We start from the raw sequence: 27,177 nt of genomic DNA, 5'->3' as shown, positions 1-27,177 counted from the left end.
TTTTTTTAAGTCCGATTTTCCTGCGACTTACTCAGAACGAAATTATCAGTGAGAAGAATACTGACAATACATGTTTTCCAGCGATGTGGAAGAAATCTTTCTGATAAACCTACCTAATCCCTGTACTCCTGGGAAGAAGGAACACGAATCCAGCAGGGTGTTAACTAGTGGTGGGTGGGAGTTGGACCAGAAGTAAGAGAGGGAGGGGTCCCCAGCCTTCCAGTCCCTCTGCCCCCTGGCTTTGTTGTCCCGCTTTTTGTCACCACCACAGGCCCCTGCAAAAGGCTCCCCTCGGCTGAGCGGGGGGGCCCCCCACAGGAAGCACAAGCGGCCACGTTCCATCTCTCGCGAGAGCCCAGGTTCCCCAGCGGCGGGAAGGTGGAATTTTTCCAGCCAATAGGAGCGAGCCACGCCCTGCGAGGGCGCCTAGAAAAGGCAGGTGCCAGCGGGCGGTCTGCACTTGGGAGACCTGGCGGTGCAGGGTGAAGGTCGTCCCCGGGGGCTTCCAGATGGACTCTGGAACTGAAGGCTCAGAGCCCCGCAGCTCATCCGTGCGACACCCCACTGACCGGCCGCCCTGCCACCAGAACTCGTTCCCAGAAAGCGGCTCAGATGTGGAGGAGAAAGCACTGGAAGGGAAAGAGGAGACGTTACTGTCGCCGTTGAGAGAGAGCCGCACCCAAAGGCGAGGTAGGAGTCGGGTGGGTTGTGTGTGGGGGCTGGAAGGAGGGGTGGGGGTCAGGGTTGTATTCGGAAATCGGTGGTAGGAACATCACCCAGCCCCGGGGAGGCTTTGAGAAACGGGGCATTGATCCCCTGGGACCAACTTGCTCAGGTTCACCTCGGACCCTGGCTGAACAGTCTCTGTTGAGAGAACCGTCCACAAATCGGGGTCTGGGATGGACTAGAGGGTTCTGCGGGCCTCGAGAGAGGCCACTCGCGCAAACGGCCTCTTTTCCGCCAGGGTCAGAGCCCAAGACAGAGGAGGAGGATCCCAGGGAAAGTGAGCCCAAAAGGGACAGCTGCATTTCCGGATCAGGTGAGAGCTGGTTTTGCTGCGGAGGGGGCACAGGACGTGGGGCGGCTCAGTCTCCCCGGTCAGGGAACTGGAGCTCGGTGGCACCCTCGCACATCCTGGGCTCTAGGAAGAGCTGGGAACCTGGCCTTGGCTGCCAGCCCCGGTCCTCGCGTGTGCAGGACGGATTAGGGCCGCGAGGGTGTCGGCCCGAGGCGGTCACGAAACCTCTGGCCTTGTCCACAGAATCGGAAGGCTGCTCCAGTTGGGAGGGCTCCGGCAAGAGGCAAGTCACTTCCAGCGACAGCACCTGCCCCCCGGCAGCAGGTAGGATCTTGCTTTGGGGCGGAGGTGCGCGGAGAGGAAGGCAGGTCAAGCACGCGGGGCGTGGGCACAGAGGGTTGTTGAGGGGCTGACTCGGGTGAGGAGGCCCTGGAATCCAGGGAGCTCTGGGGGACCCGTGCCGGGCCTGGCCTCGCCTGGTCCCAGAGCCCGGGCAGGAGGTTCACCCGAGGGGGTGGGGTCCCCGGGAATCCAGCTGGCGGGGCGCCCGGCCACGTGCTGCCTCCGCAGGGGCCTCTCCAGCGGGTGAGCGCAGTGTGACTCCGGGAAAGAGGAAGCGGACGACGCCGGACTCGGGCCAGGGCAGCGAGAGCGAGGAGACCGCGGGTGCCCAGCGCAGGAGACGAGGGGCGCGGGGCGCCGGGCGCGGCCGGCGGAGCAGGTGCAGCTCCCCGGGAGACCGGCCGCCCCCACTTCGGAAGAGGCTGGTGACCGCCGTGCGCGCCCTGTCCGAGGCCGTCCGTCAGGACGTGGCTGGGGCGTGGGAGCAGCGGGAGCGTTCCCCGCTGACCTGGGAGCAGCGCTCGGGGCTCGGGCGGCTCTGGGCGCCTCTGTGCGCGGCCTTGCAGACCGTCTACACCATGGCCAACCAGGCGGCCTACGTCTTCCCTGCAGAGAGCTGGCTCGTCCCAGCCCCGCCGCCGGGCCCCCGGGCTCCAGCTGGGGATACAGGAGAAGCCCGGGGCTCCCCCCGCGAGGGACACGGGGCCTCCCCTCCCGGGGTCGGGAGCGAGGCCGCCCGCGCTGGGGAAGGCACCCGCGCTGCGGCAGAGCTGCGCGCGCAGCCCCAGGGGTGAGACCAAGGCCCTGCTACCGCCCACACTGCGGGTACCGCGCGTGTCAGACTTGGGGCGCTCGGAGCAAAGGCACTGCGAACACCGAGTGCGGAGCTGACGAGCTCGTGTCCGATTTCGTGTTAGGCACTGTAGTGTGTTTTGAGGGTCTTAGGACGGCCCAGCATTATTTCATGATGAGAACAGGTATCGGGCTGTAATTCCTCTGTTGTTGCCAACGTCTCGCCAAGTAAACATACTTCTCTCCTCCCCTTTGTTTTTTTTTTGTTTTTTTTTTAATTTTTTTTTTTTCAACGTTTATTTATTTTTGGGACAGAGAGAGACAGAGCATGAACGGGGGAGGGGCAGAGAGAGAGGGAGACACAGAATCGGAAACAGGCTCCAGGCTCTGAGCCATCAGCCCAGAGCCTGACGCGGGGCTCGAACTCCCGGACCGCGAGATCGTGACCTGGCTGAAGTCTGACGCTTAACCGACTGCGCCACCCAGGTGCCCCTTCTCTCCTCCCCTTTGATCCGAAAAGGCGCTAAGTCTTGGGTCCCCTGCCTCCAGTCTTGGAGGACTGAAGCCACAGGCCTGGGGAGCATCTATGTGGAGGGATGGTTGTACTGTTCAGTTTGGTGAAGTCACCATGTCGGTTTGTCCTTCGCTTTTCAGTTACTCTATATGAAACCTGGTTCAAGATACATTAGTGTTATTGACCGTATGTGCTTATTCTCACAGCTGGCTCATATGCCAAATTTTAAGTTTTCTTCTATTTTGCAGATTTCAAGTTATCCTATTTATGAGAGGATATTAAATCCAAGATAGATGCTGTCATTTTATATATATTTTATGTACTTTCCAATTTGTATTTTACACTGGGATCATGTAGTCTTTCATCTATAAATGTGCAGAATTTTATGTAAGCAAAATAAACCTTTTTCCGTATTGTCTTGTCCTTTGGTTCCTAATTTCTACATAACAGCGATAAAATAAAAATGCTGCTCATGGATTGTAGGTCTTAGATAATTTCATATTTATCTAGATGGAGTTTGTTTTATGGCAAGTGAGGGTTAGGAAGGAGGCTGTTTTCTTTTCACCTCTACTGCATTTCCACCTTGACTTTCCTACACCTAGCAGCTCTTATTGTAGGACGGGGATAGCAGTCAATTATCCCACTGAATGGGGCAATTCAATTATAATATATTATAAATCAGTTTGAACCCATGCCCTGGCTTCAAATTATACAAAACAAGTGCCTGCATGTATACAAAAAATTACAATTGGCAAGTTACATTTGGGGATTGGAGGTGCAATTACCAAAGGATGAAAAATAAAATTTTTAAATAATAAAATAATACAACAAAACAAAATAAAAAACAGAACACCTGGGAATAAATCCAATAAAAATGTATCAAGTGTATATGAGAAACCATATAAGATTTCAGAAATATATGAAAGTAGACATAAACAAATATAAACTCACATCATTGTTCTTAGGTAGAAAAACTCCATATTATCAAACATCAATTGTCCCTAAGCTAATTTATAAATTTAATTTGTTTCTGAAACAGATACCACCAGTTCCTTATTGAATCCAAGCATGTTATTACACACACAAAAAAAAATCCCTACAGCTGAAAAAGAAATAAAAATATGCAAGAAAACTCTGCAAAAGAAAAAAAGATGAGAGTAAACTTTTAGTTAAGCAAGAGCTCCAGAGATCTCCTGTACAACATTGCACATATAGTCCTCAATGTATTTGTACACTTAAAAATCCATTAAGAGTGGGGCAAGTGGACATGCACCCCAATGTTTAGAGCAGCACTATGGACAATAGCCAAATTATGGAAAGAGCCCAAATGTCCATTGACTGATGAAGGATAAAGAAGTGGTATATATATGCAATGGAGTACTACTCGGCAATCAAGAAGAATGAAATCTTGCCGTTTGAGACAATGTGGATGGAACTAGAGTGTATTATGCCAAGCAACGTAAGTCAGAGAAAAACAAACATATGATTTCACTCATGTGGAATTTGAGAAACTCAATAGATGAACATAGGGGAAAGGAAGGGAAATTAAGATAAAAACCAAGAGGGAGGCAAATCATAAGGGACTCTCAAGTACAGAGAACAAACTGAGGTTTGCTGGAGAAGGGGTGTGTGGGGGGAATGGGTTTTGGGTGACAGGCATGAAGGAGGGCACTAAGACCACTAAGGTGACCTATCATATAAGTTATAAACATAGAAATGAAATGAAAGTACCTGAAAAGGATTTTCAGAGTTACAATCAAAGAGAAGAACATGCCAACAATAATTTACATCAGGGATCACTGGATTATTTGCACAACTCAGTGCCAGTATATTTGGAAGTGTACATGATGCGGAAATTTGGTACGAAGATATGCTTTACCAGTATTGATCTCCCTAGTGTTAACAGGAAGTCTAAACAGAACAGTATCTACAAAAAGGGAGAAGTTTCTGAGACCCTCACAAATAAAAGCACCAGGATCAGAAGGTGAAATGCGAAGATTCAATAATTCCTTTAACTCTCAGTTAAGCCAATATTCATTTAAATTAAATTAAATTTTAAAAATTTAAATTTAATTTGAGAGAGAGAAAGAGAGAGAACAAGCACACAAGTAGGGGAGGGGCAGAGAGAAAGAGAGAGAGAGAATCCCAAGCAGGCTCTGGGCTGTCGGCACAGAGCCTGACATGGAACTCAATCTCACGAACTGCGAGATCATGACCTGAGTCAAAATTCAGAGTTGGATGCTTAACCAACTGAGTCACCCAGGTTCCCCAATACTCTTTAAAAAAAATTTTTGTTTCAACGTTTATTTATTTTTGGGATAGAAAGAGACAGAGCATGAACGGGGGAGGGGCAGAGAGAGAGGGAGACACAGAATCGGAAACAGGCTTCAGGCTCTGAGCCATCAGCCCAGAGCCCGACGCGGGGCTCGAACTCACGGACCGCGAGATTGTAACCTGGCTGAAATCGGACGCTTAACCGACTGCGCCACCCAGGCGCCCCACCAATACTCTTTTAAATAGCACTGGGTGGTTACCACATCTTTCCACACCTGTAGTTTTGCTGATTTTTCAGTCATTAGCTCTGATTAACTTTATTATTAAGAAACAAGAGTTCAAATTAATCCTTTGTTTTCCCTACCCACAAATACACAATCAAATACTCCCCGTATCCAAGTCAGACACTAGAACCATAATGGTGGACAACCCTTAGTTCACAAATATAAATACCGAAACATTACACATAGAGGCAAACACACATGCATATGCACAACATACACTCAAATGCACAGCCATACACATTTACACACTCACATACACTGCATAGCAAACTCACACTCATGCACACACTCATCAAATACAAGCACACACATTTACCACTCACCCATATTCCTACATTCCCAGTCCCGTGTATGTAATTACATTCAAACTGTCTGCATGCACATGTGTGTCTTGACGATATGCTCCCATATTGGAAGAATACAGGAATCTCCTGACCTTGGATGCCTGAAAGCGGGGGGCACTTTCCACCTTTCTAACTTCTTCCATCCCTGCAACAACCCCAAAGATGATATTTACCACGTGCTACATCTTAAAGTGCTGGGAGCATTGCCACTGCAGGTGCAGGCAAACAGGGCAAAGTTGGAAGGTTGCAGGTGTGTTGGAGCAGAGTCCAAATGAGGCCAGAGGGAGAGGGTATAGTTAGTGTGCAGAGAGCATGGGAGCATGGAGAAACAGATGCAAAACTCTTCAAAGGCATAAGATGCCACAGTACTTGGTAAATACAGATAGGGACAGAAAAGCAAGGGGGAAATGCTAAGATGAACCCTGAAGTATGGGATCAGAGTCATGGACATCAGTATGTGCACAGAGTTGGCTGTAGATATGCGAGTAAAATCACTATGAAAAATAATTCAGTAAGCTAATAGGATATACTACTGATATACAAAGAAAAATGAAAGAGGGCTCATGAAATAAATAGCTTTAAAAAAATAAAATGAAATAAACCCACCAGGTATGAACCTAACAAAAATGTGTAAAGCCAATATGTAGGAAAAAATAAAATATTCCTGACATATACGAAAGTAGAAATAAATGAATGTAAATTTACATCATGTTCTTGAGTGGAAAAACTAAATATTATAAAAGGTCAATTTTCCTTAAGCTAATTTATAAATTTAATTGGATCATGATACAGATACCATCAGTTAGTTTTTCGAATTAACAATGTTACTGCAAAAATCTAACAGAATAATGAACAAAGAAGAATAGGCACAAAAACTCTAAAAAACAAAAAACAAAACAAAACAAAACAAAAAACCAAAATGGGTATGGTTATCCTTCTGAGATGTTTTTTTATTAACAGACTATTAGGTCAGTGAAGTCAAAAATTGAGAAGTATGCCAAAGTGCACAAGAAAAGTTAATAACCAGCAAAAACTAAAGTGGGGACACATCATTAACGCTTGGTATTTGGGAAATGGTAATTCCTATCAAAATGACCATGAATGGTCTTTTCTTTAAATCCCTCAGCAAGATAAAGGTCAAACAAAAGGGAAGTCTATAGGGTAAAAAATAATTAAAACAAGGTTAAATTCTTCGTAAGACTTGCGTCTTTCTCCCTGAGTAAACTTTTCTTAAAAATCTAATTTTCAAGCATAAAATAGTCTTCCAAAGTAACTGAGAACAAAGTTTTTTAAAAATTGCAATTGCAATGATATTTGGCAACTAAGGAGCTTAATCAACATACAGGTGCAATCTGGTAGTTCTGAAAGGCGTTTGGATTTATAATTCATCTCGAGAGGTGTAGATTCGAATATCAAAGAGAGAAAATTGATGACCACCCACATAGGCAGAAATGTTTGTTCCTTTAAAACAACAAGCCGCCCTCCACCCCCCACAGCCCAGGGCCCAGCGGTGAACGCCAGGGAAGGCAGTCCAGGAAACGGGGAGCAGAAGTGACAATTCAGTGCAAAGCTCTGATGGGGAGTTAGTACCAAACTGCACATTGTCCACAACAGTTTTGCATTTCGCAATGTAGCGTCCATCACCGACACTGACCACCCCGGCTTTTGCTGCATTAAACAAGGAGCTGTCCCTGTCCAAGTCTCAGTCGCCCCTCAAAGACCCCAGGTCACAGGTTCCCGCACAGCTCCGCCTCACTAGCCGGAGCGCGTCTCCACCGCTGGCTACAAATGTTTCCCAGGGTACTGAGATCAACTTGTCAAATACCACCACTCCCAACTGAAGCGGCCCACCCTTCCCTAACGTTGTACCCAGGCTGGATCCGAACGACACCAGCGAGATTGGAATGAATCCAAAAGCGGAACCCGAAACCGCCGGTCTGCAGGACAGAGGACCAAATGCCAGGCGAAGGACCGTGCCGGAGGCGAGACCCGGCTCGCCCAGGCCCCCGCCAGCACCCGCCTCTTCCTAGACAGCTTCGGCCCCACCCCGAGATCGCCCCGCCCGTTCGTCTCGACGCACGCGCATGCGCGCCTTTCTGCAGACCCGGAAGCGGATCCCGCGGAGCAACGATCGAGCTGGCGGGAGTGAGTCTCCATTTTTGTGGATCTTGCCCTGGAGGCGTTCTTAGTCCCCGCCTCCACATCCAGATTTCGGGGATCGCCTGGTAAGGTAGAATCCTTGAACCCTCTCACCCCTCTCGCTGGGAGTTCGTCCCTTTCGCTTTCGCGGCGTTACCGTAAAACGTTTCGATCCCAGTCGCTCGGTGCGGGTCCCGGGTGTCCGCGTCGTTTCTGGTTAAAATCTCTCTGAGGCAGGTTCGGGCCAAGCCTTTCTGCCTCTGGCCCTTGCAGACCCCAGTGGCCTTGCCAGTCGCTTTCCTGCTCAGAACCTTTCTCTGACTCCCGAAACTCCCCTCTCCCCTCAACCGCGTCCGGCACAGTCGTCACTAGGAAGGTGGATGCAGGCCCTTCGCCCCGCCTCAGGGAGGGCATAGTGGGGACAGAGATGGCAGGGGAAGACGCAGGAATCTGCGGAGTTAGAGGGTCATCGGAAAGTGTGGGGAGAAAGAACGGTGGGGATTCAAACAAAGGCTGCCACAGAGTAGGGTGAAACTTTTGGAAGAGGAATAGTGAGGGAGGGAAACGGAAATGGACTAAAGGACAGAAGAGAAACAAGGACACAGACTTATTCAGAGAACAAAACATGTAGTGATCTCAAACAAAGCACGGGACCCAAACGCTAGCAAGTACAGAAGATAGTAAGTTGTGAAGTACTGATTTGTGGCTCTATGATCTTGTTAATCTAAAATTTGGTAAATTTTTTCAGTTGTGCAGAAGAAAATGAGAGTTGTGAAACCTGGTGTTTGAGGCAACTGCACTTTCTAAGTATTGCATCGGAAGATAATTCCATTTGCAACCCCTACTCATCTAGAGGGCAGAGGTCTAGCTCAGTCAGTCAATGGGGAAGACTTTCTGTAACCACATGGTGCTTTTTACAGTGGCCATTATTAACAGTACTGTTTCTGTCCCCCTTTTTTCTGTGGCTCATGGCATTCTTTTCTAAACTTGATGTTATCCCCACACTTGTTTTATCTTTAATCTCAGAATCCATTGGCTATCTTTTTAATTTCCAAATTATTTTACCTCTTAATTTTATTGTTCAGATTATGAGTTTTACTTTCTAACCTATCATATATTGGAAGTATTCTGGATGTCTGTTAAAGAACTTTATAGTATTTCATTACACATCCGTTAAGGATGTTGATAATCTCTTAACACTCAAAACCTAGTTTAGCCAGTTAATTTAATATTCAACAGTTCTCTTCTTCCCCTAAGTTATCTTTTAAATTACCAAATGCTGAGCCAAAATCTCCAACTAAATAGATGTTCCCCTCAAGTCCCCTCTGCCTTCTCTGTACAGATGTTGAAGGGTGGTCTGGATTGATATGGAACTTTGTTCCAGCAGTGCTCATCTGTTCATAATACAGAGATTGCTCACAGCTCATCCCCACAGGTGACCCTTTTTCATGTTTTCCAGGACTAGTAACTATTTGTAATTTCATATAGGTTTTCTGGAAAAGAGGAATTAAATGCTTGGGTTTGGTTAAACCCATGAAAGAGAAGCTTCTCTTGTTCAGAAATATGAACAGTAATCTGGAATTAGGATAAGCCCTTTGTACTTAAACCTGTCCAGACCACCTTTTCAGAATTTACTTACACAGTTCTGCTCACTCTACTCAGATTTCTTAAGGCTAACTTGGTCAAATTACTCCCCTTTGGAGTGCACCCACCTGTAACGTGAGATGATAGGCCAAGAATTCTGAACCTGGGCTAATAAGATCCCTGAAATGATTTTCAGAATTGGGTGTGTGTTTGTCTTTGGCCATTTTCTAGGAGAGGGTGTGCAGTTATCATTAGAGTTTACAGTGTGGTCTAGTTCCAAAAATAATGAAAACCACTAAGAAAGAGGCAGGAGCATAGTCTTAGAGACAGGGATATGCCTCTGTTAGCTCCATCCTCTCTGTGTATCCTGGCTAAATCTTAAACATTTGATCATGTCATCTTTTGACATTAAACCCTCTTACAGGCTTCCCATCACCATCAAGACAAAGATCTAAACTCTCAGTATGGCTACCAGGGAGCTCTGGAGCTGGGGTGACCCTTAAGAGTTATTCCAAATTGATGGCATGGACAGGCTTCTGTATCCTGCATCAACCATTCCTTGGATGCTGGCTGCCTAGGGAGGAGCCAAGAACTTGAATGAAGCAATTCCTTTTGGTCAAGTGCCAGGATAACGTAGACTGTGGAGTGTGTTGGTTTCAGCAGCGGGGAGGGCTTTCTGAAGGAATGGGTGAAAAATGCACCTGTTGGACTCCATATAAGACTTTATTGTCCCTGCATCCCTCCTGTTGCAATGGGCAGCAAAGAACTCTTTCTCCCACAGTGAGGTTCTATGTATTGTGGCAGAGGAAGGGGTTATGTTGATTCCAAACATTAAACAACATACCTTTTGCCACACAGTATAACCTTACCTGAGAAAGAAGACCAGAAGAGGGAAAAAAGGAGGAATGGCTCTTTTCCAGGTAAAAGTCATATTTTTCACTGATTGTTCTTTTTCCTAAAATGTCACACTTTGGACTCATTAATCTCTGTCTCCATAGTGTCCTGCCTAAATTATTTACTGACACCCACGGCCTTCTCCCTATTTCCTCTCATCTCCATGTAGATTCTATCTCACTGTGACCCAGTGACATGGCACTTGGGAAGACGCTCCTTTTAGGTGGTCATCCTGTGAGGGATTTTCTCCGCAGGCAGGAACTGGAGATGGGGAGTAGGCTCTGTGGTGTCCATGAGGTTGGGCAGTAAGGATTCTTCACAGACCCCTTCTGGATGCCCTTCAGCTCATATAAACCAGAATTAAAGAGATTACTATTATGTAAGTAATGTGTTAACATGTACAAGTACCTGAGAAACCCTGAAAAATAAGACGACTAATGGGGGAAGTTTGCTTGTCCAATTTTATAATGCCGTTTGATGTTAAACAAGGGAATCAGTGTGCTTCTGACTACAAAACATTAATATTTTGGAATAGAATGGGAAGTTCAAAGTAGGAATAAGGAATAGAGAGGGTGTTTTATTTAATTAACATAATTAGTTTTATTTCTTTGTTTTGTTTATTATTTTTTTTAATACATGAAGTTTATTGTCAAATTGGTTTCCATACAACATAATTAGTTTTAAAGTGTAAAATCAACCTATTTCTCTAACACTAAGTGTTCCTTGAATTATTTATAGCACATCCATCTCAAAAGACCATGGTGTTCCTTTAGGAACTCTTACACCATACATCTTTTAGATAAAAATGTTTATAACTTAACCAGACATAGGAGCAGAACTTTCTGTCATCAGAGAGGCTGATGCTCAATTTTCATTTTATGAATTATTGTTAAATATTGTTATTTTTATATTTTTCTGTTAAACTCCCCTAGAATATATATTTTTGTGGTTCAGTTCCACACAGGTATGTATTCTGGAAACTAAGAAGTAAAATACCTCCTTTGCTGTCATATCTTCCACCATCAATGATTGTCTTCATCAGGAAGTGGTGTTCTCTTTAGTGCAGATCTTCTAAAAATGCATTTATATATTATAATGTGATTTTAGAAAATATTCTTCTGTAAATGTTTTATCACATTTTCTGCAAATTTGAAATGTTTACATATGATATGTTTGGATGTTGTTTTCATGTTAGTAAACATAGAGATAACTGCTTTTTTTAGATCCTCATTGGAACATTCTGTAAGTGAAGATATGTGAGTCCTTTACAATTTCTTACTGTTACAAAGAATGCCATGGTTGCTGCTTCTGAGCAGGCCGACTTCACTATAGACTTCTAAGGATATCTTATGATTCTGCACCTTAAGCATGATTACCAGATTAATGATGGTCTTTCTGAGGAGACAGACGTCCCACTTACTAAATAAAGATTTTTAAATCAACTGTCTTGAACATCCTCAGCTAAAGGAAAACATGGAAGAGAGCTAAGAAGTAGGGAAACAGTGTTTCAACAAATAGAAAATATCAGTAAAGAGACAGAAATTATAGTAAAGGGAAGGAATAGAAATTCTAGAGTTGAAAGAGTATAAACACCAAAATTAGAAATTCACTAGAGGGTTCATTAGCAGATGGGCAATAAGAATAATCAGTGAACCTAAACATAGATTAACTGAAATTATCAAGTAGAAGAAAGGGGGAAAAAAGCTGAATAAAAGGGGAAAAAAAAGAAGAAAAATGACCAGAGACTAAGAAACCTTTATGATACTATCAAGAATACTTATGTACATATAATAGGAGTTCCAGAAGAAAAGGACAGAGAAAAAAGGTACAGAAAGAATATTTGAAGAAATAAGACCTGAAAACCTAATTGTATCAAAAACAACCTACATATTCAAAAAACTCAATGAACTTCAGCTCTGACAGGTGCATGGAGATCCCTGGCAGTCACATAATCAGTCAAATTTTATAAGACAAAAAAGAGAATGTGGAAAGCAGCAAGACAGAAAAACTTCTCGCATACAGGGATTCTGAATACGTTTAATGGCCTGTTTCTCATCAGAAACTGTGGAGGCCAGGAAGCATTCTCATGACGTATTTAAAGTTTGAAAGATTAAAAAAAAAAAAATCTATGAGGAATTCGTTATCAGGCAAACTATGCTTTAAAATTGATAGTGTAATTAAGAGCCTCCTACATGAACAAAAGCAGGTGGAGTTCACACTTACAGACTCAGCCTACGTGAAATACCAAATGGAGTTCTTCAGGCTGAAATGGGTAGTAATTACTGGTACATCACTAATAATAAAGAACACTAGTAAAGGTAACTACGTAAGTAAATACAAAAGCCAGTATTATATATTTGTTTTCTAAGTCATTTTTTCCTATGTGTCTTAAAAGATAAATGTGTAAAACAATAAGCAAACCTGACTTTGAGTGAGTGAAACATCTGTTCATTTGTTATAAAGTAGTTTTGACAGTAACATAAAGGGAGACTGTATAGCAGCAGTTGTTGTATGCTATTAAAGCTAAGTTAATATCAACTAAACTGTAAACTGTAGTTCCCAGGATATCCACTCAGAAAATAACTTGAAAATAGACAAAAATAAATACAAAGGCAATCAAAATGTTACGCACACACATAGACACCGAAAGAAAGGAGGAATTATGAAAGAAAATAGACATACAAACAGCAGATGTCAGAAGTATTTCTTACCAGTTATAATTTAAAATATGCATAGATTAAACTCTTTAATAAAAGACAAAGGAATTGAGTTTTAAAAATGATTCCACTCTATGTCTATAAAAGGTTCACTTTTTTAAAGTCTTTATTTTTATTTTGAGAGAGAGGTTGAGTGGGGGAGTGGCTGAGACAAGGAGAGAGAGAATCTTAAGCAGTCTTCACACTGTCAGCGCAGAACCAAATGCAGGGATCGAACTCATGAACTGTGAGATCATGACCTGAACTGAAATCGAGAGTCAGATGCTTAAGCGACTGAGCCACCCAGGTGCTCCAAGGCTTACTTTAGGTACACAAATAGGTTGAAAGTGGAAAGATGGAAAAAGATATTCCATGCAGATAGTAATGAAACCTAGCTGGGTAATTATACAGATATCAGCCCAAATAGAGTTTAAGTTGTAAAATTGTTATCAACGATGTGGAAGGACCTATACTGAAAAAAGTGCTGATCCATCAGGAAGATAAAACAAGTATAAGCAATATGTACATGGAAGCAAAGCCCCCAAATTTTTGAAGCAACCCTTGAGGAGATGGTTCTATAGTAGTTGGAGACCTCAATGCTCCCTTTTTTTAAATAATGCATAGAACAACCAGACATCAATAAGAAAGGAGTGAGCAATGCTGTAAACCAGCTAGCCTCCGCAGACACATACAGAACACTGCATCCAACAAAAACTGAAAGATTAGGAGTAGAAAGGAACTTAGTCTGAAAAAGTGTATTATTAAAATTCCATGGCTAACTTCATACTCAATGAACAGCTGAAAACTTCCCCTTAATATCAAGAACAAAACAAGTGTGACTCATTTTGCCACCACATATCAACACTACTGGAAGTTCTAGCCAGAGAAAACACAGAAGAAAAATAAATACAGTATGTCAAAGTTGGAAAAGAAATCAAACTATATATTCATAGTATACATGATCTTCTACTTCGAAATAAAGATTCCTCAGACTTAGAATGAATTCATTGAAGTTACAAAATACAATATCAACACTCAAATTTAGTTGTATTTCTTCTGTACAGTAGCAATCAACAAATGGAAAGTAAGTAAACAATTCCATTTACAAGAGCAAGAAAATGAATGAGAATAAATTTAACCGAGGAAATGGAAGATTTATATACAGTGAAAACCAAAAAGTTGCTGAGGAAAATTAAAGAAAACTTAAATGTCAAGATATCCAGTGTTTGTGGATTGGAAGACTGTAAAATGTGAGTCCTCCCCAGAGCAGTATAAAGTAATACAGTCCTCAGCAAAATCCCAGCAGCGTTTTTTGCCCAAATGGGAATCCTGATTCTAAAACTCATATTGAATTGGTAAGGATGCCACATAACCAAAATAAACATGAGAAAGAACAAAATTTGAGGACCTACAATTCCCGACATCAAACCTTCTACAATAACTTGGAGTAATCAAAAGTATAATTGCATCATAGGCTAGAAATATTGATCAAAGCGATAGAACTGAGTGTCCACAAATAAACCCATACATCTATAATCCATTGCTTTTTTACAAGTGTGTCAAAAACAGACAGTGGAAAAAGAATAGTCTTATAAATTGTACAACTAGTTGTCTGTGTGAGAATGAAATTGAAACTACCTTGTACCATATAAGGAAATCAATTCAGAATTAACGATTAAATGTAAGAGCTAAAACTATAAAAGTCTTAAGTGAAAACATAGGGGTAAATCTTTAGTACCTTAGGGTTGGCAGTGGATGTTTACACATGACCCCAAAAGCAAAAGAGAAAAAGACAAAGTAGATAAATTGGTCATCATCATAATTAATCATGTCTGTGCATTGAAGGACATTATCACATAAATGAATCGGTTTACTTAATGGGAGGAGATAATTTGCCAATCACATATCTACTAAGGGTCTAGAACCTAGAATATAAGAACGTATACCTTATATATTTCATTATACATTAACACGTACAATATATGAAGAACATATACAAGTCAACAACCAAAATACAAAGAACCCAACTTAAATAATGGTCAAAGGATTTTAATAGCCATTTCTCCATAGAAGATACACAAAGGAAATAAGCACATGAAGAGATGTTCAGTGAAAGGAGTCATTAGTAAAATGCATATCAAAACCACAATGAGATACCATTTCACACCCACTAGGATGACTATTGTAAAACAACAACAAAAAAAAGTGTCTGTAAAGAGGTGGAGAAATTAGAATCATGACACACCGTGTTAGAAAGTAGCTGCTGTGGAAAAGAGTGTGGCAGATTCTTAACAAAATTAAACCACGTGACCCAGTAATTACACTTCTAGGTATTTATATAACCAAAAGAATCGAAAACAAATATCTAAGCACTTACTTGTACTCGAAAGTTCATAGCAACTTACTAATATTAGCCAAAGTTGATAACAGCGAAATGCCCGTCAGTAGTTGAGTGAATATGGTATAGTCCTGCAGTGGAATACTCTGCAGCCAGAAGAAAGGAAATGTTCCACTGATACATACTATATCATGGATGAACCCCAAACATTATTCTAAGTGAAAGAAGGCAGATGCAAAAGGTCACATTTTTGATACCATTCCATTCACATGAAAAGTCCAAAATCGGTAAATCCATAGAGACAAAGCATTAGTGGTTGCCAGGGACTGGGCAATAGGAAGCACCTGTTAATGGGTAAAGGATTTCCTTTGGGGATGATGAAAATGTTTTCAGTCTAGACAGAGGTGATGTTTGTGCAACATTGTGAATGCACTAAATGCCACTGAATGGTACTTTAAAATGGCTAATTTTATGTTAACTGTAGCTCATCAAAATTATTTTACACGGAAAGGGAACACTCACTCCAGCCTAGTCAGCCTTTACACATCTCTGCTTCTCTAATTTTGTGTCAAATAAGAACACTTTCCCTGTCCACTTGGTGAAGTGTCTTTTCTTTTCAGGGACGGTTGACATTCAGGGATGTAGCCATAGAGTTCTCTCAGGAGGAGTGGGAATGCCTGGACCCTGCTCAGAGGGTCTTGTACAGGGATGTGATGTTGGAGAACTACAGGAACCTGGTCTCCCTGGGTGAGGATAACTTCCCTCCAGAAGTCGGTAATTACTTTTTATGTCTTTGCATTTTCTGCTGAGAGCCACTGTTTTGATCATAGGAGTTTCAAATTCCTGTTCTTAAGGGAATGATTGCAGCTGTTTTGATTGAGAATGGAAAGACTTCATAATGTGGCAAATGGATTCTAACTTCATTTTCTTCAGAAGTTCTGCATTCCTGCATGTTTAGTTGGGAGGTGATGACAGGCACTGGATGTTATATGTAAGTGATGAATCACTAATTACTACTGAAACCAATATTATACTATATGTTAACCAACTAGAATTTAAAATCTGGGAGTTTGGGAAATAGGATTTAAAAACCCTTAAATTCTTAGTAAAGTCAACTCTCATTGACATCTTTAAAGATAAGGCTCAGAGAGAAGTTATTTAAAGTTGGGGGAAAAAAGGAAACCTTATAGTCAACTTTCATAAATATCTGATTCTGTGGTCTTACCCTTGTGCTTTTGGTTAGTCGTTCTTGGAAAAGAACCAGATCTCTGCATTCCTACAATAATCCTTAAGCATTCTGGCAGTTAGCTGATTAATTTTCAAAATATGTTTTACACCCACATAAAATGAATGTCCTTTTTTCTTTGCGAACAAAGAGCTGGGAATGTATTCTTGAAGAGCAAAGCAGATCATGTTCTGTTTTTCTTTATAAGTGGAAATCTCTTCTTGAGCTGAATATCATCTCCATTTTGAAAGAAGGGAAAGATCCCAGGACTGTGGAAAGTGAACTGAATATATGGGAAAATCCAGACAGGTGGGAATGTGTTGGGATGTGAGCACAAGTCAGAGCTCAGATGGGCACAGAGTAAGCAGCTCCAGTAAACATTGTTTGGGAAGGATCTGTGGGAAAATAAAAGCTTATTTCTTAGGAGCTTTCAAAGGAAATCTCCTGCCACCCCTACACACTTCTCATTCTGTTATTCAGATGAGTAAATCAAATATGTACAAGGTTAAACTCCAACTTTTAGAACCTATAACACAATTACCTGGCCTCTCTGACTATACTGGTTCCGAGCTTTCAGAGGGACTGGGATGGCTGTCCCTAAGGACCCTTTTCCCTGATCTCTCTTGGTTCTCATTCCATACAGGTCAGAGCTGAGGCCTCTGTAGTGCAGACCCCAGGACCTATTCACTTTCCATTTCCATTTTGTATCCTTGGGAGAACTTCTAAGGAGACAAACAAAATGTAATCAATGTCTAATAAAGTAGAGCTAAAGTTTATCTCTTTCTTTCCTGGGCCATCCTGGCTTCTTGAGGTCTGGTGCTTTTGCATTAATTAGGAGGAAGTCGTGATGTGGATAATTCCAAAAAGTGAAATTCCAAAATTAGATGTAATTTACATATAGCACAGCTTAACTGATATCTCTAGTTAGCTTTTCTATTGAAAAAACCTGTATTATTCCATAGATGTTTATTGTATTCTTAGTATACAGAAGGTACCATATTGATACATATATATATGTATGTATATATATATATATATATTTTTTTTTTTCCTGCAGGAGGGGGGAGTTGTTTTAAGAACTCGACGCAGCAGCAATTTTTGTTTTGTTTTTAAGTAATCTCTGCACCCTTTTGATCCCTTCACCCATTTGTGCCACCATCCCCTCAACTTCCTGCCTCTAGTAACCACAAATATGCTCTATCTAAGAGGGGTTCTATTGTTTTTTTAAGATTCCACATATAAGAGAAATCATACTGTCTTGGTCTTGTACTCATTCTACTTGGTACAGTTTCCTCAAGGTCCGTCCCTTTTGTCACAAATGGCAAGATTCTACTCTTTTTTATGGCTGGATAATGTGTCATATACACACATCTTTATTTACCCATCAATGGACATTTAGATTGTGTCTGTATCTCAGCTATTGTAAATAGTGCTGCAGTGAACATTAGAATGTTTCTATCTTTTTGAGTTAGTATTTTGATTTCTTCAGATAACTACTCGGAATTAGAATTAGTGGATCACACAGTAGTGTGTGGCCACACCAATTTTGGCTCCAACCAATAGTGCACAAATTCTCCACCCATCACCAACACTTGTTTATTTCTTGTCTTTTTGATAATTGACATTCTAAGAGGTATGAAATGAAACCTGATTGTGATTTTGATTTGCATTTCCTTGATGATGAATGATGTTGAGCATCTTTTCATGGTCCTGTTGGCCATCTCTAAGTCTTTGGAAAATGTCTATTCAGATCTTCTGCCCATTTCTTAAATTGGGTTATTTGAGCATTTTTGGGTAATATTTTAGATTACCAGTCCATTATCAGATACATGATTTGCTAATATTTTCTCCTATTCAGTAGGTTCCCTTTGTATTTTGTTGAAAAGGTGTTCTTTTGCTGTGCAGACACTTTTTAGTTTGATGTAGTCCCACTTACTTTTGGTTTTGTTGATTTATAATTTGGTGTCAACAGTCAAAAAAACAAAAACAAGGGGCGCCTGGGTGGCGCAGTCGGTTAAGCGTCCGACTTCAGCCAGGTCACGATCTCGCGGTCCGTGAGTTCGAGCCCCGCGTCGGGCTCTGGGCTGATGGCTCAGAGCCTAGAGCCTGTTTCCGATTCTGTGTCTCCCTCTCTCTCTGCCCCTCCCCCGTTCATGCTCTGTCTCTCTCTGTCCCAAAAATAAATAAAACGTTGAAAAAAAATAAAAACAAAAACAAAACCATCATTCCCGGGATCTGTGTCAAGGAGCTCTTCCTATACCCCTATCTTATAGGAATTTTATGGTTTAAGGTCTTAAGTTTAAGTCTTTAATGCATTGTGAGTTAATTATCGTGTATGATGTCAGACAGTGGTCCAGTTTCACTCTTTTGCCTGTGGCAGTCCAGTTTTCCCAAACCATCTATTAAAGAGATTGTGCTTTCCCCATTGTATAGTCTTTTCTCCTTTGTTGTAAATTAAGTGACCATCTGTGTGAGTTTATTTCTGGGCTCTATTTTGTTTTGGTGATCTATGTGTCTATTAGATTTATGCTAATACCACACTGTTTTAATTACCACAGATTTGTAATCAGGGTGTTGAAATCAGGGAATGTGATGCCTCCAGCTTTGTTCTTCTTTCTCAAGATGCTTTCACTTTGCAGGGTCTTTTGAGGTTCCATACATATTTTAGGATTTCTCTGTTTCATGTGTAGGTTTTTATGTGGACATAAATTTCAACTTATTTGTGTAAATACCAAGGAGTGCAATTGCTACATCACATTTGAGAGTATGTTTAGTTTTGTAAGAACGTGCAGACTGTCTTCTAGACTGGTGCACCATTTTGCGTTCCCACCAGCAATGAATAAGAATTCTTATTGGTCCACATTCTCACTAGTATTTGTGTTAGTGTTCTGGATTTTGGCCATTCACCTAAATGTGTAGTGATAACTCATTGTTACATATTTACCTCAGTTAAATTTATGACTTTTTTTAAAAAACATTTTTGAGAGAGAGCATGATTTGGGTAGGGACAGAGAGAGAGTGAGAGAATCCGAGGTAGGCTCCAGTCTCAGAGCTGTCAGCACAGAGCCCGACATGGGTTTCAAAACTAAAAACCAGGGGCGCTTGGGTGGCTCAGTCGGTTGAGCGGCCGACTTCGGCTCAGGTCACGATCTCACACTCCGTGAGTTCGAGCCCCGCGTCGGGCTCTGTGCTGACAGCTCAGAGCCTGGAGCCTGTTTCAGATTCTGTGTCTCCCTCTCTCTGACCCTCCCCCATTCATGCTCTGTCTCTCTCTGTCTCAAAAGTAGATAAACGTTAAAAAAAATTAAAAAAAAAAAAAAAAAAAACAAACAAAAAAAAAACACTAAAAACCATGCAATCATGACATGAGTCAAAGTCGGACCTTCGAACGATTGAGCCACCCAGGCCGCCCCTATGGCATTCTTTAAACTGAGTGTTTTTGATATCTTGAGAATGTATTTTTTTAAGTTACTGCTTTAGTCAGAGGGATATCATTAACTTGATTTGTCATAGGTTTTTAAATAATGATACATTATTTTTGTGAGCTTGTGTGTCTCAGTCAGTTAAGCGTCTTGACTCTGGATTTTGTCTGAGGTCATGATCTCACAGTTCCTGAATTCGAGTCTGGCATTGTGCAGTGTGCTTACAGTGTGAAGACTGCTTGATATTCTCTCTCTTCCTGCCCCTCCCGTATTCACAAGCTTGCTCTCACTCTCTAAGTGAATAAACTTAAAAAAAAAAAAAAAAAATTCTTGTACATGTTTCCTGGAACATGTATCTATTATATAATTCTTTTGATTATATACCTGGAAAAGGAATTCGTGGGATATTTAGTTTGATAATTTTTAGAGCAAATACTGAAATAGATGTAAGCCTACAGTCTTCTTATAATACCATACTGTCTCCCTGTTGAATGTTTTCTACTGTTACTTCATACCCGTAGTATAAGTTCTTACAGAATGAGTCACTATTATGCCTGTTGCTAAATCAGTTCCTTTTTCTAACATCAGGCTTTAAACTTATAACACAATCATATTCCCATAGATGTGCAACTACAAGCACTGTCCCCACATTTATAGAAAGAAAACTTAAAAACATTGTAAATAACAATAGTGTTTGAAGTCTATGCTTGAGAAACTTCCTGTATTCATTATAAAATAATATTTTGGTGTTAATTATGGAATTTAGTATAAAATATTTACCTTCCAATTCTATTTGATAGGGAGTTCTGCTGGATTTGCAATCAAGGAATTATCACCAATACAGGACATTAATAAAGGAGAATTTTGTCACTTAGTGATATTGGAGAGAAATGAAAGTCATGACATCAAGGATTTTGATCTCAAGGAAGTCTGGGAAAATAGGCATGAGTTTGAAAATCACTGGGGCTATGATGCAAGAAATTACAAAGAAGTGCCTTTGACCCATAACAAAAATGTCACATGGAGAAAAGATCAAAAACTTAATCAGCTCTCAGTTACTCTTCCTCAAAAGCAGTGTGCTTCTGTAAGAAATAATACATACCTGTATTTCATGGATTATGAGCCATTTGTAAGGAATGTATTAAAAATGGACAATAATAGAAGTGGTGCTGGAAACCAGTACATAGACTGCTTGGAAAATAGAATTGGATTAAGTTTACAGGCACACCTGGCTGAACTGCAGACATTTCATAGTGAGGAGAAAATGTATGAATGTAATCCAACTGAGAAGTCTGTCAGCAATGGTTCCTCAGTCTCACCACTTGAAAGAATTCCTCCCAGGACCCAAAACATTTGGAATAAGTCTAGGAAGATTTTTAAATATCGTTTGTTACCTGCACAGGACAGGAAAGCACACACTAGGGGAAAATCTTACAAATGTAATGAATGTGGGAAGGTTTTTAGCAAAAGCTCAAACCTCATGAGTCATGAAAGAATTCATTCTGGACAGAGACCTTATAAATGTAATGACTGTGGCAAAGCCTTTACGGAGCACTCACATCTTACTCAACATAAGAAAATCCATACTGGAGAGAAACCTTATAAATGTGATGAGTGTGGCAAAGCGTTTAACCAATGTTCGAACCTCACTAGGCATCAAAGAATCCATACAGGAGAGAAACCATATAAATGTAACATATGTGGCAAGGTCTGTAGTCAAAATTCAAACCTTGCAAATCATCAGAGAATGCATACTGGGGAGAAACCTTACAAATGTAATGAATGTGGTAAGGCTTTTATCCAACGTTCACACCTTTGGAGTCATGAGAGAATTCATACTGGGGAGAAACCTTACAAATGTAATGAATGCAGCAAAGCCTTTGCTGAGCGTTCAAGCCTTACTCAACATAAAAAAATCCATACTGGAGAGAAACCTTACAAATGTAATGAGTGTGGCAAAGCTTTTAAACAGTGCTCTCACCTCATTAGACATCAGAATACACATCCTGGAGAGAAGCCACACAAATGTGATGTATGTGGCAAGGCTTTTATCCAGAGTTCTAGCCTTGTAGAACATCAGAGGATTCATACAGGAGAAAAACCGTATAAATGTAATAAATGTGATAAAGCTTTTATCAGACGTTCACACCTCTGGGGTCATGAACGAACTCATACTGGAGAGAAACCTTACAAATGTAGTGAGTGTGGCAAAGCCTTTGCTGAGCGCTCAAATCTTACTCAGCATAGAAAAATCCATACTGGAGAGAAACCTTATAAATGTAATGAGTGTGGCAAAGCGTTTACCCAATTTGCAAACCTTACTAGGCATCAGAAAATACACACTGGAGAGAAACCACACAAATGTAATGTGTGTGGCAAGGCTTTTATCCAAAGTTCAAGCCTTATGGAACATCAGAGAATTCATACAGGAGAAAAACCTTATAGATGTAATAAATGTGATAAGGCTTTTATCAAACGTTCTCACCTTTGGGGTCATGAGAGAACTCATACTGGAGAGAAACCATACAAATGTATTGAGTGTGGCAAAGCATTTACGGAGCGTTCACATCTTACTCAGCATAAGAAAATCCATACTGGGGAGAAACCTTATAAGTGTAATGAGTGTGACAAAGCTTTTACCCAATTTGCAAAACTTACCAGGCATCAGAAAATACATAATGAAAAGAAACAGTATAAACCTAATATGTGTTGCAGTGCTTTTATTCAAAGCTCAAGCTTTGGAGATCATCAAAGAACTCGTAGGAGAAAGAAACCTTGCAAATAATATGAGCAAGTATTCAACACTTACTTAACATCAGAGATTCCATCATGGAGAGGAACCATATGAAACTAACATATTTGGGAAAGCTAGTAACCAGGGTTCACACTTCACCTGATATCAGAATACAAATCTCTGAAAGGAAGCACACTGAAGAAATGTATGGCAAGGCTTATCCAAAGCTTGTTACACCTTGTGGAACATAAATTTTACCAGAGAATTCTTACAAATGTAATGAGTGTGATCAGGTTTAAAAAATGTATACATTGGGGAGGGGGGTAAAATAGATGAATGGGATTAAGAGGTACTGACTTGCAGTTATAAAAAAAAATGTACAACTCTGCTTTGTGGTCTTGAAAACATTCACATAACATGGAAGCCATACAAATATGTCAAGGTCTTTACCTCAGGAAGCACCTAAGAATTTATCCTGGACAGAAACATTACACATGTAATGAAGGCGATAATTTCTTTAGCCAGTTCTCTCAGTAGATTGCAATTAAAGAGTTCACACTAGAGGGAACTAGGTCTGTTTTGAGGATTAACTATTCTTAGGTATTAAATTCCACAGAAAACAAAAATTATTTAAAACTCATGAGATAATGTATGTCAGTGGAGCAAGTAGATCTGTGGAAAGACCTAATCATCTTCTGTTTAGATATTTTGTAAAGATTTTATTTACCTCTACACCCAACGTGGGGCTCAAAGTCACAACCCTGAGAGCAAGAGTCATGCTTTTCCAACTGAGCCAGCCAGGAACCTCTATGACGTTTTTTCACTCAGTTATTTAAGGTTTCTTGATGCTACATTATTACTGATAACTTACAATAAGTTTGGAATCCACTGATGTTATACTTTCATTACATGTGTTTCATTTGTCAACCATCGTGGTGGTCTCAGAGAAAGTATGAAAGGAACCTCTTTTATTAGGTGGGGCTTAGTCATACCTATATACCCTGGAAAAACTAAGATGCTGGTTTTAAGGTCTAGAATAGTATATATTTTGGAGCATAAGGAGTGACCAGGAATAAATCTAAAAGCTATTATGTAAATTACCATGTTTTCTGTGGTCACAGCCCCTTCTCTGGATTTGTTGGTATGATTGAGAGCCTTGGTTGATAACTATATGAAAGGGTTATGCTATCAAATATGTGATCGTGAAACACTAGACTGAGACATTGAGACAATGATATTTTCATGTGTGAATGAGGGGTTATTAAGGATGGTATTTATGTTAGAGAAAATGGAGGGGGAATGATGGTCTCTCCCTCTTTTGAAACGTAATAGCTATTATATATCATGGATGAGTAAAAATTAGTCTTAATTTTGGAAACTGAAGAGAAAGTTCTAGAGGACATTTAAATCAAAAGAACCAAAGTAGGGCACATAGGTGGATCAGTATGTTTAGTATCTGCCTCAATTTCTGCTCACGGTCATGGGATCAACCTCTATGTTGGGCTTTCCTCTTGAGTGTAGAATCTGCTTACAATTTTCTCTCTCTCTCTCTGTCCCTCTTGCCTACTCATGCTCTTTCTAAAAAATAATAAGTAAATAAATAACCCAAAAGAGTATGCTTGTGAAAGACCCAAATCTGGCCACTTAAAATGCATTTTCATACCATTTTATTTAGGGTACCCTATTTCCCATATCTAAGTAAGTAAAATATAAGCTTTTATGTAACCCTGAATGAATCCTGTTCCTTTTATTATCCCAGGTGCATCACACTTCTTTGGGGCATTTCATAATGAACACTAATAAAACATCCTTAGACTCTTAGGTTGAATGTCATCCATAACAATTTTTTTTCGTGTTATATTCAAACTTACAGTTTTGGAAATATATGTTGAATTTCAGAGTTACCCACCCATAGCACATCCCAAGTATTTTTGTGGTTATAATGAAAATACCATAGCAATGCAGTTTCAAACTCTCACCCATCACAATTTGCATCCCCATTCATGAATACAGACCATGATTCTATTTCTGCCTGCCTTTTGTGCTGAAATGAGACCCATGGTTTGCATTACGTGAAATTTACATTAAATGAAATTAGAAAAAGAGCAAGCATATGAAAAGTAAGGAACTGAAGGAAAATTTGAGGAGTAAGGATAAAGGTAACACAATCTATATTTTGTGCTGGAGTGCTCAGGGAATAATTTGAAAAGATAAATCTTCATGAGTTTACTCTCAAGAATGAACAACACAATGGGAATCTTGTTTGGTAACTAGAAATCTCACATATTTACCCTCTAAAACATTTTTTGCTTTTGTTTGCATTTGTGCTTACTCCACTGGGACAGGATGTTCGGATGTCAAGAATGATGACTCCGTTCACTCAAGTGTTCGGAGAATGTTGGTTATATAATGACGCTTTCTCGGGAGAGCAGGGCAGACTTCTCAAGTTCTGAAAATGGCTAGAGAAAGCAGGCAATGGTGACTACTTTGTTACGATGCATCCTGTGTGGGGCCGGGGTGATGGTACTCATTGACGCTGTGAACTTAGAACTACTGCCAAGGGAAGGGCCTCTTGGGCTTTATTATTAGCTTGCCCTGCCCAGATGAGCAGAATAGTAAGAGGTAATGACGCTTCACAGGTATCATTAGTTGGCCATCAAGAGTAGAGTCAGACTCTTTTCTATAAAACTGAATGTTTACTCCTGACTGACTTGGTAGGGAAAGACCACAATCTTCCTCATGCTAACTACTACCTTCTTTTTCCAGCTGTATATGTAGCCCCCACCACACAATATGATTGTGGAAAAGGGTTATGATACACTATTTAGATCAGTTACTTAAGGTATTTTTAGACTTGTTATGATGTCAGGATTTTTTTTTATTAAGTTATAGCCTGATATTAAAATACATTCAGAAATGATACAGTATTTCCCAACTACAAACCTTTTGTAGATCGTTCACTTTAAGGGAGGTTAGAATGAATTGAATCTCAAAATCAGTCCTATCATTTTTCTAGCAAGATGCTAGAATCAGAGAGTGCCTGAGTGGCTCAGTCAGCTAAGAGTCCAACTCTTGATTTTTTGTTCAGGGCATGATTTCATGATTCATGGGTTTGAGCCCCGGGTTGGGCTCCACACTGAGTATGGAAAAATAAACAAACTTTAAGAAACTTTTTTAAAAAGTACTAGAATCAGAATATCTGTATTGAAACTTTGCAAATTAGTGTTAGATGCAGGTAAATAAAATTAACTTAAAATTAATAAATTTCAAAGGAAATAAATCTGTAAGTTAGAAAACACTAAGGACTAATAATTTTGACACATTTGGAACACCTATGACACTGTTCATGGGTTGCATGCAATATTACACACTGAGGATAAAGAACAAAGTCTAGGGGCGCCTGGGTGGCGCAGTCGGTTGAGCGTCCGACTTCAGCCAGGTCACCATCTCGCGGTCTGTGAGTTCGAGCCCCGCGTCAGGCTCTGGGCTGATGGCTCAGAGCCTGGAGCCTGTTTCCGATTCTGTGTCTCCCTCTCTCTCTGCCCCTCCCCCGTTCATGCTCTGTCTCTCTCTGTCCCAAAAATAAATAAACGTTGAAAAAAAAATTAAAAAAAAAAAAAAAAAGAACAAAGTCTGGTGATGAAATCTGTCTTATCCACAGTTCTCCTTGACAACCTTGATCTTTAATATTAATAAGGAGTATGTTTAAATTTGTTCTGCAAAATGTTTTCTTCACCATCTTTTTCTTTTACCTTCTGTTGTTTAGGCATGAATATGAAGTTTGAAAATTCCCGAATATACTTAATTAATTAATTAGAGAGAGAGTACACACAAGTGGGAGGCAGGGACAGGGGGAGAGGCAGAGAATCTTAAGCAGGTTTCACTCTCAGTGCAGAGCTGACACAGGCTCGATCCCAAATCCCTGGGATGTTGGCCTGAGCAAAAATCAAGAGTGATGCTCAACTGACTGAGCCACCCAACTGCCCCCTAATATTCTTATAAAATTGCATTATTAAAATGTGTAGCTAATTGGGGGAAAAAAACCCTCCTGGGATTATATCCAGGTAAATAATACAAAACCTAATAAAAGGCCTTTGCCCCTCCCCATTCATCCTTCTTGGTCCTACAGCGGCCATCCTGCTGTAGGGAGAGAGAGTGCTGAGTCCTAAGGGAGGTGGAGCATGCAGAGGACTGCCCAGGGGACCCGTCCCATCCCAACCTGCATCTCTGGGCTTCCTGTTAAGTGAGAATGGTAAACCACCTAGTTGTTTCAGCCACTAACTTCCAGGAGGTCTGTCCTTCACAAATGAAAACTGTCTGACCTGACCAATAAGATTAATATTTGTATTGAGAGTAGAATGAAGCATTTGAGAGGGAATCTTGAATTTAACATTTTGTAGCTGAGAAAAGCTGCAAAAAGCATCATCCTTCACAGATGGGTTAGAGCTGTTTGGCACATGTTGCCTAAAACAAAGTGAATGAAACAAAATATAGCGTGAGAATTTATGACAAATGTTCAGGGTGCTAGGGTAGAGACTTACAGGAATAAGGAATTTGGTGCCATAAATGGAATAACA

General features: G+C 40.8%; 2 protein-coding genes across 2 annotated transcripts; both read left to right on the top strand.

Moving 5' to 3' along the window:
* The first annotated feature begins 474 nt into the window (after window positions 1-474).
* Window positions 475-7,717, top strand: LOC147573802 (protein FRG2-like-1). Its single transcript, XM_086688665.1, has 7 exons — window positions 475-690; window positions 965-1,039; window positions 1,262-1,342; window positions 1,589-2,150; window positions 5,642-5,783; window positions 7,203-7,368; window positions 7,512-7,717. Exons 1-7 carry the CDS (start codon window positions 510-512, stop codon window positions 7,715-7,717), a joined length of 1,413 nt encoding a protein of 470 aa, XP_086544791.1. The 5' UTR covers window positions 475-509.
* Window positions 7,674-25,898, top strand: LOC112850885 (uncharacterized). The gene is made up of 4 exons (XM_086690603.1): window positions 7,674-7,793; window positions 10,150-10,211; window positions 15,840-15,993; window positions 20,667-25,898. Exons 2-4 carry the CDS (start codon window positions 10,197-10,199, stop codon window positions 22,649-22,651), a joined length of 2,154 nt encoding a protein of 717 aa, XP_086546729.1. The 5' UTR covers window positions 7,674-7,793; window positions 10,150-10,196; the 3' UTR covers window positions 22,652-25,898.
* Window positions 25,899-27,177: the final 1,279 nt, after the last annotated feature.

Source organism: Puma concolor, chromosome E2 (genome assembly GCF_028749965.1).
Source record: "Puma concolor isolate L17-30 chromosome E2, mPumCon1.1.hap2, whole genome shotgun sequence".
Lineage (NCBI taxonomy): Eukaryota > Metazoa > Chordata > Mammalia > Carnivora > Felidae > Puma > Puma concolor.
This window is presented reverse-complemented; position numbering and strand designations above follow the sequence as displayed.

What these genes read in the sequence shown, in the direction of transcription:
- LOC147573802 (XM_086688665.1), top strand. Translation starts at nt 510, where the DNA reads ATGGACTCTGGAACTGAAGGCTCAGAGCCCCGCAGCTCATCCGTGCGA. An exon ending in GAGCCGCACCCAAAGGCGAG is followed by an intron (nt 691 to 964) that starts GTAGGAGTCGGG and finishes CTTTTCCGCCAG; the next exon opens with GGTCAGAGCCCAAGACAGAG. An exon ending in CACCTGCCCCCCGGCAGCAG is followed by an intron (nt 1,343 to 1,588) that starts GTAGGATCTTGC and finishes CTGCCTCCGCAG; the next exon opens with GGGCCTCTCCAGCGGGTGAG.
- LOC112850885 (XM_086690603.1), top strand. An exon ending in TAACTTCCCTCCAGAAGTCG is followed by an intron (nt 15,994 to 20,666) that starts GTAATTACTTTT and finishes TCTATTTGATAG; the next exon opens with GGAGTTCTGCTGGATTTGCA.